At 38.3% G+C, this 18009-nt stretch overlaps 1 protein-coding gene across 6 annotated transcripts in view; it reads right to left on the reverse strand.

The window, feature by feature from the left end:
• PLD5 (phospholipase D family member 5) overlaps positions 1-18009 on the reverse strand; it is a 195685-nt gene that overhangs the window by 57578 nt on the left and 120098 nt on the right. For all 6 annotated transcript variants that reach the window (XM_033008959.2, XM_033008968.2, XM_033008948.2 and 3 more), the window contains one exon: positions 10959-11073. In XM_033008959.2, the coding sequence (XP_032864850.1) occupies positions 10959-11073 (115 nt within the window). The remainder of the gene's footprint in view (positions 1-10958; positions 11074-18009) is intronic.

Genomic DNA, 18009 nt, shown 5'->3' on the forward strand with positions numbered 1-18009 from the left:
AATTATTTTAGAACAAGTTTAATGTAATTTATTTTCCAACCACTAGGCTCTGTAAAAAGTCATAAAACACCAAAGTGCTGTAGAAGGCTAAACTTAATTTGAAAATTTATATAGGAGATTACCATAAAGATCAGTATTAGCATTATAGCAGCGACTCCTTGTTACAAAGATAAAGTGTGATAACTAATGCTGTATAAACTGGAAAGGTTTGGTCACATGGGGTTACTTTATGGTACAAGCATGCTGTATGCAACAACCCATGGGTAGGTAAAGCTGAGTAGCCTTTTCAAAGTGTTCCTCAAATGAAAACCAAATAGTGTCAGTCAAACAGTGTCAGCTTGGTTTGGACATTTATTAATGCTCTTAGATGCTTTTGACAACCTCTGATGTAACTGAGCACATGATACTTTAATTGCAGGTTTGAAGCAGAAGTGACTGAGCTAAGCAGCAAAGAAGCTAGAAGAATGTAAAAACCATGTACACAACTTTAGAGATCCAAGTGTCTGTGTCATGTCACTTCAGATGATGGTCTTCTCAGAGCTGCCCAGGTTTGTAGTTGCGTTTCGGTCTAGATGACATAAAAAAACTTGAACAAGGTAAGAGACCAAAGACTCACCATCATTGGGAAGGCTGAAGCCTGCTCACAAATAGTAGCAATCAAAAATATACCAAATCATACCAGCAAGATTGTGTGGCTGACTGAGGCACAGTTCTAGGAAGACAGTCAGGCTTCAGGTGGATATGAAACACGTGGGAACCACATGAATGGACTAAACAAAATTAACCTGCTGTTTTTGGACCCCTACGTGGGACCATTAGCCTTCATCTCTTTCCAGGATGAGACAATGTTAGTGCTTTCACATACAAGAGAAAGCACGGGGTGCCAACATTTCTGCAAAGGGAGCACAGCTACCTAACAAATGTTTCCTGAGCTCAGATGGCCCTGGCAGCTCTTACCAGCTCTTCTAGTAACTGTAGGTAGGAACTTGCACGCTATCCATATGTTTTAAAAATGTCAAAACTAATTTCTGCTAATGCCATCCGTTATTGGTTCCTCTGTACTAAAAAGTGTCAGTGACTCAAACCAACTACTGCCATACAGGAAGAATCCATTCCAGCAAGTAAGCTATCATGTGGTACGAACCTGCTATGTTGGACCTGACTACCAGGCAAGAGTAATTTGGATGTTCACAAGATGGCTGGATTACCAACACTCATAGTTGTGCTGGAGTTTATGAAATACAAAAGCGCCCGTTTCTGCCAAATTCATGAATACACATGCATTAGTAACAGACTCAAGTGCAAGGACAGTTGCAAACTGAAATTATGTACTAAAATGCTGATCAATCTTCCATGAAATACTTTTTCAATTACAAATTTCAAAGCAGAAGAATTATGATACTGTTTCTACTAAACACCTAGCATCTTAAAAGTGCCTTACAATACCTCTAGCCTTAATTCATCAAGAAAAAATGCAGCATTATTTACCTATGAGTCTTTGAAACAATAGCTACCAATATTGGAAAGCACATGACTGATATTTTATAATGCAAAAGTACACATGACCAATGGGACAGTACTGTCCCTGGGAACACAGCCATTCATCTCAGCAAAAGTATTAATTTCTAAGTAAAGTCTACAGACACAGATGCTGTAGACCTTAGAATTAGGATTTACTGCTTGTGTACCTGGCTCTGATGGGCACAGATTTTTTGGCTTAAGTGAACCTTATTCCCCTCTCCCTCTTTGCAAAACAAGCCAGTACAACCCAAGTCCCTGGTTGCCTTCAGGATTTAAATTATATGGAATTTTGTAGTTTTTTTTTTCTTCTATTTGTTGTGGATGTGACAGCCTCATACTGCTAATTCTCTCATGCTAGACAGCTCTGTAAGGCAGGCTATGCCAAAATCTTCTTAAACTTGGTGCGCTTCAGACTCATAAGAGAAAGTAAACTGTTTCACATTGTGATCTATCATGGTGCCTAAGTTGAGGCATATTTGTGTGTCCAGTAGAAGTTTTGCTCACAGATTAGGCATCTAGCTTCCTACAGAACTTATAATAAAAACTGGACTATTGGCAGCTTATTTTTTTGAGCTAAAAGACAAATAAACTAGGTAGCAGGCAATTCCAATGGAAGGTATGTTGTTGACCCCAGCCCCACATTTGGAATTGCACAGAAGGATCAATTCTCCAATGTTTCAAAATCCTGTCCTACAACCAGAAGCTTAAAATAATACTGTCACAAATAAGGGCAAGACTTTTCTTTCAAAATATATCTGGTGTCAGTAGAAGGAGCACAGCAGTGATTAGAAGCCACATTTCTTCCATCCCAAATGAATGTGTGACTACTACAGAGTCTTCTTTAAATGAAGACAGAAATAAGATTTTCTGCAAACTGTTAGAGCTTGAATAGGAGGAACTGAGGGAGAGCCATCACATAATACCCTCTGCACTTCTTAATCCTTTGTGACTGCAAGCTCTGTTTTACAAGTTTAAGGTTTTCAATACTAGCTTAAACAATTTGCTCTATATCAGATGCCCGGCAAGGTAGACAGCTCTTTAAGTTGACAATTTAGAAACCTTCAGTCAGAGTAGGATTTTTAACCTAATCTTGTGCAACTCAGGACGATGTTCTGTCTCAAAGACATTCTGTGTATCTATATGCGTGCCTAAGATATAACAAAAATGCTACCTACCTGCTCTTTTCAGCCACATTTCATCATGTTGGACATGGCCTACCTTACACTGCAGGATCTAGCTCCCCAACAGAAATAAGTGAGAAACATTGCATATGAGTTCTCATGGGATTTAGGCATAAAACCAATGCTGAACATTTCCTTGCTATCAAGACATTAGCGGATGTGTGAATGCTTAGCAATGTAAACTGAGGTAAGAGAGTTTAGGTGCCTAAATAGAAAGATGTTTACCCCCAGAACAACTATGCAGGAGTTTCTGCATGTTACTCTTCTGCAGGTGTTAGGTAGATACTTGAATGCTTGAGTCTCTGATGCAAAAGTGGTACCTGCTTTTTTCTTTTAAGATGGGATGCGACTAGTTTTGCAATTGTGCTCAGTATTTCTCATTATGCAGAACTCTTACAAAGTTATTATGCAGTTCTAAGAGGTAAAGAACATAATGAGAACTTTCATCTTGGAATTGACTTTAAGATTGCTTGTCACAGGCTGAAAGTTGTCGAGACAATATTGGGAAACACACTCCAGCAGCAACTAATAAAATCTAAATCAAAGCATGCATCTGCTCTGTTGCGGGTACCCACGGAATAAAAAAATAATAATAATCAAGGAACGAGGCCTGATTCATAATAAATCAAAATATAAAAATGAATTTAAAATTAGATGTCAAAGGCCTTGCCAGCACAATTTTCATTAGCTGCCTTTTGAACACACTCATATTTTAAGGTATGGCTTAGGCAGAGTTTTAGAAAAATGTCAACATTTAAAATCTGAAAGAGATGGAAGAAGGGATTTCTCCCCCTCTGTTCACATCCACCTTCATTCAACTCTATGAAACTCAGATCCAAATTACTTGCTTCCTTCAGGAGGACTCACCCCTAGTCTACCAGTCCTCTCAAAGGATCCTGCTTACTTGTTCCTGAAAAATCATAGGGAAAAAATTAGTCTACTAAAATTCAGCTACTGTTGGATTTTAACAGAGCAGGAGCTTATCCCATCTTCAGCACCCTTCCCTCACACAGTCTTGGAGAATCCAGTTTAGGAAAGACTGATCATGAAAGCAATGGAGCTACAACTCCATTCAATGCCTTACATAAAATCGTCAGCTGAACTTCAGCTCTCAAGAGCACTCTTTATTATCCTATGGAGCATACATCAGATTATATTATTTTTATGCTACATTGTGCAAAAACTGGCCATCTGAACGGGCAGCAATCTCTTCAAGACCCAGCTTCGGGATTCCTGCTTCCCACTGTGTGAATGGAGTACATCTTCTTTTTAGTCTTCTCAGTGTTTTTACATTGATTCTTAACATTATCTTCACATGAAGAGGAATTAAAGGCTTATTTAGAATCATAGAAAAGTCCAGGTTAGAAGGGCCTTCAGAAGATCATCTGGACCAACCTTTTGTGGGAAGGGGAGCCTATATGAGATTATCTAGCGCCCTGTCCAGTCACATCTTGAAAACCTCCAGCAATGGGGACTCTACCATGTCCCTGGGGAGGTTGTTCCAGTGAATGATTGTTCCTACTGTAAAAAAAATTCTTTCTTTCTTATACTGAGATGAAAGTACTTAAACACATAAGTTTATATTCTCCTCCAAAACCATTATGGAACTATTAAAACCATCTTTGGAACCAATCTAGACCTTTCCCGTACACCTGACCCAAATAATCATGAGGACACTCCTCACAGGGGCTTCTCTACTTTCTTAAAATTTCCAGTGGTAGCTCTTTCATAATACACTCACAGTCCACCATCGCCATATTTGAAACATTTTCTCTAATAATGAAACCAAATATTCTGGGCTGAATGTAAATCAATGTCATCATGGTTTACGCTACTAATGGCTTTCACAAAAACCCGTATCACCCAGATCCCAAACATCCTTTAGGCCCAGAGAAATTTACCAGGAAACACCCTCTCTTGCTCCTATAGCTTCACATTTTCCAAATAAAATGGCAGTTTCTCCCAAATAGTGAACTCCACATTCCTAGGGATTGCAGTAAACAAAGGCTCTAAGTTAAAAAAAAGTGCTTAACTCACATCTTGTTTCATAAGGACAAACTGGACTGATGTTTCCAGGTGGTCTCCATCTTTTGTATGACATAACACAAGTTTTTCAGTTCTTCTATAATATGTTAAAATATGACACCTTCCTCCCATTCTCCCACAACTAGACAGGGAAAGGGAACATAATTGTGGCCAAAGGTAAGAAGAACTCATGTCCCACAAGCATCACAGCTCTAAAACTATGCAGCACCTTAAGTGTGCCAGCAGAAGCAGACAGAGTATGGGACTAAACACATTCCATCTGATCTATAAATCATATTCACTATTGCTGTCCATCTTGCAACAATTTAATTAAAACAGAAGTACAGGAAAAACCAAAACCACTAAAAAGTCCCTAGGGATTACATGAATTCTGAGCTTTCTGGTGCCATGTAAGATTAAGTCTATCTAAACCAGGTTCCAGTGGTCCCACCTCCCTTGCTGACCCCAGCTACGTGTTTCCTATCCCTGTGTTGTAGCCATCATTTATGCCTGTGAAATCATACACTGAGTAATGCAAAAATCTAATGCAAATGACAATTAAGGCAGCCACAAAAAAACAGTCTGTAGCCAAATAAGCTGCCTGAACTGTCTTACATGACCACTGGTGCAAGGAAGAAGGCAGGGACAACATATGGTGGGAAGGGCAAAGAGGAGGCTGGGATCAGGCAGCTGCCCAGGTATAAACCGATGTAATTTGTCATGGAACTGTATGTGTTAGTGTTTGCAATCTAAAGTGCACAAAGAAAAACACAAAAAGCTTCTAGAGCTCCACTTTCTATTCCATTCTTTGCCTCCCTGCAATAACACAACTTTTCAGTTTCTCTGTTTTGGTTGTATCTGGTTAAGAGAGAATGTAATCCTGGCCAAATGTGCACAAGCTGCTCAGTGAGTAACAGCTGCACATGTGGTCTAGTGATTAAATCCTGCCCTAGCACAACTATTGTTCATTGCTAACATTCAATTGCTATTAGTTGAGTTAGCTGATTTTTTTTTTTCTTTTTTTTAAATCGCATTGTGACATGGACAGACTCCCCTTTTCATATCTGCCTCAGCTACCACTGAGAAAAGAAAAAAACATTCCTTGCAAATATATGAAAAATGATTAATGAAAAGGGAATACTGGGAAAAAAGCAAACAGAAAAGTAATGAAGCAATCCAAATTGAAGAAAGGAAATCCGTTGGCATGTCTTAAAATGCATTAACACTGTCAGCTAAAATAAAATCACAATTCGTAAGAGATTTAGATTCTGTACACGTAAGAAATGATACAACAGCCCGCTAATTGGAGACAATATTATTCAAATGTTACTGAAGAACAAAGACTGGTACATAATTATGTGCAAGGAGTGGGAGGGTTACGAGAAATGTTTCAATCTAGTAGACTGAACCACAGCTGAAGAAAGGATAAACCAATAACCTCGCAAACAAGCATTAATAAGCTTCTGTCACAGCACAAGGAACATAAAGAGAACATGTTTGTTTACTCAGTGAGCTAAATTTTGCCTACAGGCAGACCTACCTTTTGCAAGACAGTCATGTACATATAGGCATAGTATTTGTATACACATGTGAAAGTGAAACATAGCTTTAACATTATCTATAGAGAAGCAAGACTTCACACCCTAGGACGGCATATTTCAAAAGGACCTATGAAAATAACATCATAGTTTATAGCCAGTTTAGTAATAATTTTGACAACATGAACTGGGAGAACTTAGATGTGAATGATCTTTTTAAATTACTTATATACATTTTTTTATTTACGACTATAGAAAACAAATGCTTGTATCTGGCTTCTGGTGCCTGTGCTGCCATTAATAATCGCTATTGTCCCTAAGAGACAGAAACAGCAAGCGACCTCGCCTAACAGTGATGTTGTATAAAGAAATTCATTAATAGTGTATTTGCGGAACACTCAGATCTCACAGTGAGAAGCAGCACGGAAAAGTCTATGAGGAAATTAATCATTCCGCATTCAGTAGAGGATCTGGCAGATGTGCAGTAAAGAAAGCCTGGAGGCATACATTAAATATGAAGATAAAAAAAGATTCTAGCCATTACCAGCAGAAATAATATCCCCTGAATGAGCATCATCTGCCTTAGTTATTAAATGTTTGACGTATTCTCATTCAATACAAGGGGAAAAACTTCTGATTAACGAGTGTGGTAAGATTATAACAAGTACCAGCCAGGTATTCTATGCAAAATATAGAATCTGATAATGTAATTAAAGTCTATCATAAATATATGTTCTGGGACTAGTATTTCCTCATTTCTGCATGCTTAATTTTGCAACTAAATAACACTCCCACAGCGCAGGAATTATTAGCAAGTGTACATTATCTCAGCACTCAGAGGCTTCTGTCACCACAGCTCTAGGTGTGTTATGTGTTAGCACAGTAAACCAAACCATGTTTCATGCTGCAGCTGCTAAACTGCTTCTGTAATCAAGCTACCCTGTTTTACATCTAGCTAAAGAGAGTCAGGATAGCAAAGACAGGACAAAAAAAAAAAAGCTTAACAGTGGCAACAAACCTTCAGGTTCACAGCTAGCTCAGACAACTGTATTAACAGGGCAACTGTAAATTACTAATTTTATTTTACTCTACATCAGTTCAGTTCTGCTCTCCCATCCACATAAGTTATGGTTTATCTTGCCCCATCAGTTCAAATTTGAAGTCAGATTTCAACTTTCTCCTCTGTTAATCGGTAGGGATGGCTGCTGGAGAGGAAGGATGTGTAAGGAAGACACTAGGATGCACCCCGGGGTTGGAAAAGGTCTATCAAAGCTGCCTTCTACAGTACTTCAGAAATGGGAAGAAGAGGCAAGGGGGCTCCATGCATGCCTGTCTAGAAAAATGAAAGATGTGCTAGAATAATCTGGCTGGCAGAAATATTCTCAACATCTGTGCTGAGATGCCTCATTGCTGTAGCTATCATGGTTCCTAGTACCCCAAAAACCCCACTGCATGAGACAATATGGATGACCAAGTATAGTTCTTCAAGCAGCCACATATAAGCCCGTGCCACTGTGTTGAGACTGAGATTTTTACCCGGGCTGCTTAAGTCAGAAAGGGCACACTGCCTGAAGATGCAGCGTGAGTTAGATAACCACGGGCTGAGGAACTGCAGCATCCTTAGAGGTTCCCAGGCAGTATATCAACAGGTATATTCTGGGGATGACACCTCAATTATCCCACATCCTGACCCCTGGAACCAGCCTGCACAGCGTGGGGGCACAGCTCAGGGGTTGTGAACAGCCAGTCTGCTGAAAAGAAAGGCAAGGCTCTTCCAACTTCTTTGTGCAATAGCAACTGTCTCTCACCTTTAGATGGACAGCCCACTCACTACCTGGAGAGAGACTGACTCTCACATACAATCTGCCTTGGAAAGAAGAGGCTAGCCTATGCTCACCTAGCAAGGTGAAGGCAGGATGAGAAACGCATGAAACTCCCAGCGCCCCACGGGCGACGTATGTGCTTTCTCTCCATGCTCCTGCCCGTGGTTCAGGCTCTAAGCATTTTTGCTGCTTAGGAACAATCAGCTCAGTTTATTAGCTGGTGAGCCACAGGGTAGTGCTTGGACGCTCCTCTGCCTAATTCAGACAGACATCACAAGTGGGAGTTTGGGTCTGTTCAGCCAAATGTATTCAGGTTCTCCATCTTGAGAAACTTCAAAACTTGGCTGAACTATTGATGTATTTACTGCTTTCTTTCCCACAAGAAGAACATTGCTGTTAAAAAAAGTGCATGGCATACTTTCTGAGACAAATCTGATCAGTTGAAAGGAAAAAAATAATTAGTTATCTTCATGAATATGCACGTCCAAAAGATGATGTGCAATTCTCTTTCAAGGGTCAATTCTGACTGATTTCTGAGGATGCAGGTGGTCAATGCCTCACGAGCAAGAGATAAAGAATTTTAGTAACCAGATCTTCCAGGATAGCATAGCAAAGCTTAATGATATGTTTATCCTCAATCAAGGCAATGGCAGTAGGTAACTAATTTTTTTCTCCAGCAGACATGAAAAAGCCTAATATAGATATGTTTTCCATTTACTGTGTTATTAATATTATTGAACTAATAGAAATTGGCTTAGTCTTTTTTTTTTTTTTTTTTTTTAAGCTAGCCTACCAGTTAGCTTCTGTTTGACACAAGCAGGACGTACCATGAATCTGCTGTTCATTCAGGGTCTGCTCATTTCAACATAAAACAGCTAAATCTTACTGCATGTTAAAACTAACTTATCTCTTTTCAGGAATGCAGAACCAAATAAAGATTTACCGAGCTTTCCCGGAGATGAAAAACAAACAACAAACCTAAATGCAGGTGAAAGACTTGTAACAGAGCTGGCAATCACCACATTCTAACAAAAATATCCAAATTTGTAAAAATTAACAAACCAAAACATGGAATGAGAGAAAACATTCATAGTGAGAAAATCAGGAACTTATACTATTGATCTTTGAAAAAGGTCAACAGTATACAATGATATCTACAACTACAGGGTTCAAAGATGACAACAGCAAACCTCACACGAATTACTGAATAAGAGTGACTTTTTCTGATTCTTTGTAGCTCAGAGCACTCAAATATATTGATCACTTCATTTGAATACTCTAAAATATCCTGTCTTAGAAATTGAACAAGGCATAATGGAAACTGAAGCTAGTAAAATTGAAAAAGCCTATGCTCTGTTTGTTTGTTCAAAAAGCTAACAAGTTTGGTTAATTCCCACATAAACTGAAGGAAGTGTTAATGACAAACATCACTCCCTTTTCAAACTAAAATTTTTTGCTCATCTTTTTTTGAAAGAAGAAAGTTTTTGCTATTGGGTATTGTTTGCTACTGGTTATACTCAACAAATGATAGCTAAAATATCTATTGCCAGGTACATCAGTATAAATGTACAGGTCCTAGTTCTCATCTCCTTTGACTCATGGGAACTTGGGACATTAGAATCACAGGGAAAAGACACCCCTTTTTCAAAGACAGCTTCACTGACATTGATGTTAAAATACCTATTTATTTTTTAACATATCAGTAAAAAGATTATTCCTTACTTCACAGACACCTGACAAAGCCAATATATTTTTACTGGTTATCAAAGGATCAATATCACTTTTGGTTACATACCAGAAATAATCAAAGCCCTGGAATAGGGAGTGATGGGAAGTGACAGCTCTCTGTAGTTATTACATTTAAATAACATGTCAGTCTTAATCAAAAGATGATCTCTTTAAGGGACCAGGACTTCCATCAGTAAAGTTCTTTTACTTGCCCAGTAAGAAGATTACAAGGAATTTAAACAAATAAAGATTGATTTTTGTTGGAAACAGGCATTCTTTATTCTTTACCATAAACAGACTTGTTATGTAGAGTGCCGCTACATGTAGCAATTGCTTTTCTTGTTTCCTTTTTTAGAATTCCCTTTGTGATCCATATATTAATCTGTGTCAAAAATGATCATCATCAAAATATATAGGTTCTTTTTGACCTTTGAAAAATATATCCTACCCTTAAAATCATACTTTTATCAAATTATATATATAATTAATGTATTATTATTCAGGAGAAGTGTGTATGAAATTGCTAAAACTCCTAAGAGATTCTAATTTCTTTCATAGTTTCTTAAACTCTCTTTGCTATTTTTCCACACAGTTTTACATAAAGCAACTTTAGTCATGTGATGCCAGTGTGTAATCCCTCTTTGGAATGGATTTTAAGCTTCAAAACAACGATTAGGAAAGGCATCTAAAAAATACACGTAGCACAGTTGTAGCACAGTAGCTAACTTGTCAGCTAAATCTGACTGATGGTCTATTTCCCAGTGCTTCAGAATCATCAGTAGCATAGACATGCAGTTTTATTCATTTATTTTGCTATTGCTCAAAAGAGGAAACTATCTTGTCCCACAAGGTATGACAGCAGTTTTTCGGGTTATGTTGCCTACCACTAGAATGGCTACTGTGAGCTTAAACATATACCCAATCTCTGCACCACCTTTCTAACCACTTGCAAACTGCAGACTTCAACTACAGTAAGAGTTTCATATTTCTGATAACTATGAACCAGAGAAAACTGAAGGATTATAGGGTAACAATGCTAAACCAATAGTGTGCTTTTTATACATCATCTGAATCTGCATTTCCATTAAAAGGAACATTACATAGCAGTCAATGGCATAACAACATAAACACCTATGTCTTACCCTTTGTTTTCAAGTCGTTTAATACCTTTGATTCCACGGGCAGTATATCGCTCACTAGTTTTATCTCAATATTTCGGGATGCCAGTTCAAGCAATTTTTCAAAAAGACGCTGACCCTGGGAAGAACATTACAGGAGAGCAGAAGTTGAAAGACATAGAATTGTTCAAACAGCATATCATAAACCAAAACAAAAACATATTGTACAACAGCTGAATAAATAACTTCATAGATATGGTTAAATCTACCCAAAAGGTTAACAACTCAAAACAACTTTTTCTTGGAGAAATACTGTTTTGAAGGCCAAAGTTGTTTCTTCCTTTTCCCAGATTGTACAATACTACTGGTGACAGGTGACACACAGAGAATGAAGTGTCAAGGTTTTTTATGCTGCATAAACATATTTTTACATTAACTTTCTTCAAAATAATTACATTCTGTTAAATCATGATAAAAAGTGCAAGGAAAATAGTTTATTACACTTAGTCTGTACTGAATTATTTTTTTTTTTAAGTAGTTCTAACCATAGTACAATACATTCTTCAAGTGGTCACATGCTTATCTTGAGCTATACCAGGAAAGAAAACAATGATCTACATGTATATCATATGCTTTTCCTTCTTACGCTGTTATAACTTTACTATTTAAACCCTATTTCTAACACAGAATAAAAAAGAGAATCTTGTACTGAGCCACAGCATGAGATTTAAATAGCTTCATTTTTCCAAGAAACAAAGAAAAAGTAAACCTTCTGACTGCATAGTAAATGTTTAATTTTTAGATTCAGTATTTTAAAGAAAAATGCTTAGTTAGAAGCATCTAACTACACAATATCAAGAATAAAATATCCTGTGTATCACTACTGTGCTGTGTTACCATAACCACAGTTAAAGCTCATTTCCTTGCTGCCATTCTAGCTTACTACAGCAGACACTAGTTACGGTTAGCAGTTGGATACACAAAAACTTTGGGTTTACGCAGCTGACAAAGTGCCTGCCCTACCTACACAGCTCACTTTAGATTGAATATAATGCTGGCCCCAAGGTAAAGCTAAAACAAAAAAGCAAGTCACATCAACTTTCAAACAGGTAGAAGATAAAGCTTTCCACAGAACCATGTTAGATGATTCTCTGTACAAACTGTTACTCTAAAAATCTTAAAAGGGTCTTTCTGTTCAACAAAAATGGCCATAGAAAAGCAGTTTGGGATGATGCAATCTGGCATAGCATGGACTAACAAAACCTCAGACAGAAGCCCTCCTCCCACATAGAAGTCAGAAGCAGCAGACAGTGGTAAGCCACCCTTTGCATTGTAGCTGCCATCACAGGTTGACACTTTGAGTGTTGCCGGGCCTTAACCATTAAGGAGTCACAGAAAGTAGCTCTGTACCTGCATACAGTATAGACCTACTTTTTAGTATTCAGTTAGTTTGAATATATGTGGCAAAATAAGAATACCCAGCCTCCTAAAATCCAGCTTTCTCAAAATTACAAAGCGGCCAGAGGCTGCAATGGAAACACAGAACTACCATTTCTATTTTACTTCTGTAATACACGCCTGCTTGCTGACTCAAATCCATAGCACGGCTCCCTGCTCATCCCAGGGCTCACAGGAACTTAGCAATGAAATACTGCCATAATGATAGGGTTAATCTTCACAAGAAGCTGGGAGGGGGCACAGACAGGACAGGGTGACCTGAACAAGCCAAGGGGATATTCGACGCCGTGCTGATGTCATGCTCAGTATATAACTAGAGGAGCCAGCTGGGTGTCGGGGGGGTGGGGGAGTTGATCGTGGCTGGGAAAGGAGCTGAGCATGGGGTACTAAGTGGTGAGCAGTTGCATTGTGCATCACTCGCTTAAGTTATTAGCTTTATTAGTATTGTAGTTATAATTTTTTTCTCTTCTTGTGTTGTTGTTTTAAACTGTCCTGATCTGAAGCCATGGGGGTTTGCCCTTTTCATTTTTTTTTTTTTTTTCCTTCTGATTCTTCTCCCCATCCCACTGGGATGGTGGGAGCGATGAGCAAGCGGCTGCCTGGTGCTTTGTTGCCAGCTGGGCCTAAACCACAACATGGGAGCATTACACAATAGCTACCAGAGCAGGAAAACAAAAATGTGCTTTGCATGATGCTCCAAAACTTCTTATACTCCGATTCAGCATTTCTGGAGGTGACCAGGTGGTCCCATATGTAAGTAGTAACACCCGTAATTTGACTCACACACCCAAAAGCCCTGACTGAGTTGCTGTGCAAGTCAAGGAGTGGCTTTCTCTCACATTCCTCATGAAGCTAAAAGGATCCTTAATTTTGACATCAGTGAATGGTTGTTTTTGTTTGCTTGTTTGGTTTTTGTTGTTGTTGTTGTTGTTTTTTGTTTTTTTTTTTTTTTAAAGGAGAGGGGCAGATGTTACCAGAGGTAAGAATTAATGAGATAATAGCATGGAGGGGCAGATGCTGCATATGGAGTTGTGCAGCAGCTCTGTCGCGATGCCGGGGGAGCAGAAGAGCACTGGCCAGTATTCGTGGGTGCCCTGAGACCCAAGAGGGTTTCTCTTGCAATTGCTGCAGTCTAGCACTGCTAGACTCTAACTGAATCTGGGAACAGCACTTGCCACACTGCTGCCTGTCGGGTTCCCAGCACATGCCCTGCCCTGTCCCCTGGGTGACAGGCTGCTGATGTGCCAGAGCTCAGGCAGCCTCTGGACCTGCTTCTTCTGGGTCCACTGACTGGAGACACCAGCAGTTTTCATTTTCAGTAGTTATATATTTGCAAAAAGTGAGCAAGGAAAATCAAGGACTAAAAGGCTTGCATGACATCAATGAATTAAATAAATATATATGGAGAAACTGCTACTCAGAAAGGTTCTATACGTTGATTTAATTTACTAGGTAGAAAGACAAAAGACATGCACTGGTTTTCTTTGGGTTATCTGTAAAAACTAATTTTGACTAGAAGCCTAGTAGAAAGCTCTAACATACAAAGATAAACATGGAAAAAGCACTCATAAATTTGATGGAGAAGGATTTGAATTATCAATACAAATTAATGCATTAACTGTTCTGCTAAAGAAATGCTCAGAAAGTTAACATCTAAAGCTGATAAAATCAATTGTTTCAGGGGATGGTTCTTTATGTTTTTTTCCCCATGGTAATTATTTTTGGACATTATTGGCATTTCTACCTGCACAAGATTTATTTACATATGATTTACAAAAGCTTTGATAAACAAGCCTGGACTTTCTGCATTAAGTTTGAACAAAAAAGAACATGGCACTGTTTCCTGAGTTTTACCTGTTCTTAGTATGTCCTGATGTGACCCATACAGCATCCTTGATGGACCACCTGGATGTCTCTTACAGGCCACGCTGCCCGCTGAATGGCCTGTCCTATGGCTGAATATGTCACTTGGGGTGCAGCCCTGCATTCCAATGAAGATACCTTCTCTGAAAATACATCTCTTTTCCCATCAGGGACACCACAAGCCACACATTTATAATATCCTTTTTTGTCCAATTATGTTCATAAATGGTAAAACCTCAAACTGATAAAACATTTAAAGCATCTCTCTAAGTAGTGATGGTTAAGACTAGAAGTCTCACCACAAATATGTGTTTATACCACTATACAAAAAACACCACCTGGTGCCAGAGCCGGACCTCCGTTTCATCTCTAGCTGCATCATCCCTCAGCAGGCATTCATACACTCACCAAGGCTTAGTCTAGACACTCTAAACAACTATGAAAAATTCACAACTTGCCTTTAAAAATCTGTTCATACTATAGTAAAGGAGGGTATTAGAAATTCTTCCTTCCTTGTCGAGGTACCTGGCTTTCTTCACCATTAATATTAATTTGAAACGCAGTTTCTATACTTTGTGACATGTTTACTTGCAATTTTACTATTTTGTTCTATGAAAAGGAAAAAAGACAGGACAGAAGGTCTGAAGAGCTTTGTCACTGCTGTCAGCACATTGGAAATGCTTCTGTTGAAAACAAACCCTCATGCTGTCACTCAGACCACATTCCCTTTGCGAGACAATACCAGACTGCTGCATGACTGTGTGACAGCAATCAGAGTCATTTCTACATACCCAGCCCGTGAGGACTGAGAAATAGTAGAAGCCAAGTGCTATGAAACTGCAGCGTGCTACCTTACACCATATCTGCATTTTAACAAACAATACCACCAGAAATCTGCCTATCCTGATAAAATATTCTCTTATACTATTCACTGGGATGTTTCAAAAAACTACTGAAAGTGACAAAATAGTGTGTAAAAAGAATTTATCACATGAACAAACTGACATTCTCATAGTAGCTTTAAACCACTGTACATCTGAAACATCAATCCCAACTGTACCTGCCACAGTCACCTGGTGAATTTAAAAATCAAGAAAGTTATCATTACTAAGAGGCCCTGAAATTGCCCCCAAAGCAATTTTTTCAAAGTCACTACGTAGACTGATTCTAGCCTGGCTGATTTCCCTTGCCTGCTATTGTCTTTATCAGCCTGTGGTCCTCATTAAAAATAAAACAGGGGAGATATGAACATGAAAATGCTGTATTTATTGAAGTACTCTAAAATTGAATTATTGTGCTCTTCAGTGATTTAGACTGTAGGACTCTAAACTGTAGGAGTTTAGATGATTCTTATTTATTTTTTTTTTTTCCACAGAAACAAACCCGGCTACTTCCAGATTTTTCTGCTGAATTTATTCTATGTAATTCTACTAATATTTGTTCTAATATCTGTCTACTAATAGTTGTCCTATAATCAAGCCTCTGGGTGTATCTATAAAATATCACTAAAAATTATAGCATGCCAGCAGAAACCAACAGAGCAAATAAATCAAGAAATCCTAACTTTCACTTCTGCTATTTAATCTAAAACAGAGAAACTCAAATGCTCACCTCAAATTCTTCTAGCAAAACAGCTATTGAAAAGGGAGAGAATGTGCTTTAATTTTAAAAACTCTCCCTCTTCCTATGCCTCAGGCTGTATCAGGGAAATGACACCACCTGAAGAGGAGAGATATTTGGGTAAAGATGAGCTTATGTCAAAGAAAATACACTGCAATCTCCATAGTTGACTGTAGCCGATTTCTGATGGTAGCCATTAGGTTTGGAGATGTGCTCTTCTTTGTACTTATCTGTGTCTTTTAGCAATTGTCAAGGACGGGTACTTAAGCTCTGGCACTAACATTTGTTCTACCAAACAAAACACTTAACATCCTTGGGCAATGCACATCTGAGTGACACCTGACTCATCATTAGAGATTTCTTACAAAGATGGACAGCTGGCTTACATGAAACATTATCAGAGGGAGTGGGAGACTTCTCCCATCAAGCCATTTGGGAGCTGCACAAGAGGTAGGTAAATAGAGGTAAAGTCAGAACCATCTATTTTTCATGTGATCATTGTAAAAATCTGATGCAGATCTACCCTTTGATCATCTTATGGTCATCCAAATAGCTTTCCAGGGAGAACTGTTCCATATGCATGGTAACACCAATAAGCCATGATGGCATTAAATCTTATTGGTGAAACATAAAACTAAATTTGTGAGGAAGGACTTGCTGGAACTATAAAAGGTCACTCTAAATTAAAGTTTCTAAACATGAGATGAGCCAGAGAAAATTAATTGTGAAAACCATAAAGTTGGCATGATCTTATATTCACCTCTCTCTTCACTGCAAATGAATGAAAAAGCTATCCTCAAAAATTGTGTTTCCATTGTTCTCTGATATTTCTAAACATCAGATTGCCACAGGAGGATTCACACGTTCACATTCTGCAAAAATCTCAAAGCCTCTACATGATAACTACACTGCTATCTCAAAAATGCACAGACGACAACACAAAGTCGCCAAAACATATGGTTTTCTTCTGAATGTGAAAAGCAGGTTTAGAAAGTTCGCTCAGTATTTTGCCCAACAAATATTGGTTTACTTGACCACTTAAGTTGTAGACACACACAAAACACTGTAGCATCGTGTGTTTGCATTTGGAGACTCCAATTTAGCAAGATTCATGAACCCAGATAGCGGAGTACAGCAGCTGTGACCTGGACAGCTCAGTCAGCAATGATACTTTATTTAGATTTATAACAAGAAAACATAGACAGGTAACTGTCATGGACACTAACATACCCACAAACAAAAATGAAGAAAATACAGCAGGAAGCTCTGCAATTTTATATATGCACGTGTATACATATATATATTTGTCCAATATACATTTGGACAAAATGGACAGTATCTATAAATATGGATGATATTCATATTGGGCATGTATGTATATGCACATATGTACATAAAATTGCAGAATTTTCTGCTGTATTCTTCTTCAATACATATAGTGGACATATATGTGTGTGTGTATATATATATAACTTTACAAACATATATACAGAGAACCTAGCTAAGCTTTGTAAATAATTAAGAAAAAGCAATCTAGCCTACTCAGCTTTTCTCCTTCAAAAATTCATGCTTGTTGAAGTGCTCTTGTGGAGAACCTTGCTTTGCAATATCCCTTGAATATTCATAAAATGAAAATTGGTAGTTATAGAACAGGATGTGGGTCCATATGGAAAATGGTTCTGTCCTTGGTTTCTGATAAAACAAGTATCATTCAAGGAATGACTAAAACTTACTAACTAAGCACCATACTACCTGAAGTTTTGTTTCTCACCCCCTTGCCTTTCATAATGCTTCTGCTATTTTGAGGCAAATTTCCCTAAACTCAAATTGTAAAGAGCTGAGAACATCCTACCTACACTTCAGAAAATTACTAGATTACAATTATTGAAGCTCCTATGAAATTTCACTTCCATTTTGCAAGTGGAGAAAGCAGATGTAATGATACCACTTTTCTCCCTTTTCCTTTCACACACTAAACTTTGTGTACATTCTCTGGGGCAGTGATTTGCCGCCTCTTGGCAATTTCTTTAGTAATTAGACTGGCCAATAGCAGTATAGTGTTTTAGCATAAGTTGACAAGCTTGACAGAAAGATCTATCAGCTATTCAGCCCACACTGCTGTACAAATGAGGAA

This window comes from Tyto alba, unplaced genomic scaffold (assembly GCF_018691265.1).
Source record: "Tyto alba isolate M040663 unplaced genomic scaffold, T.alba_DEE_v4.0 Super-Scaffold_22, whole genome shotgun sequence".
NCBI classification, from domain to species: Eukaryota; Metazoa; Chordata; class Aves; order Strigiformes; family Tytonidae; genus Tyto; species Tyto alba.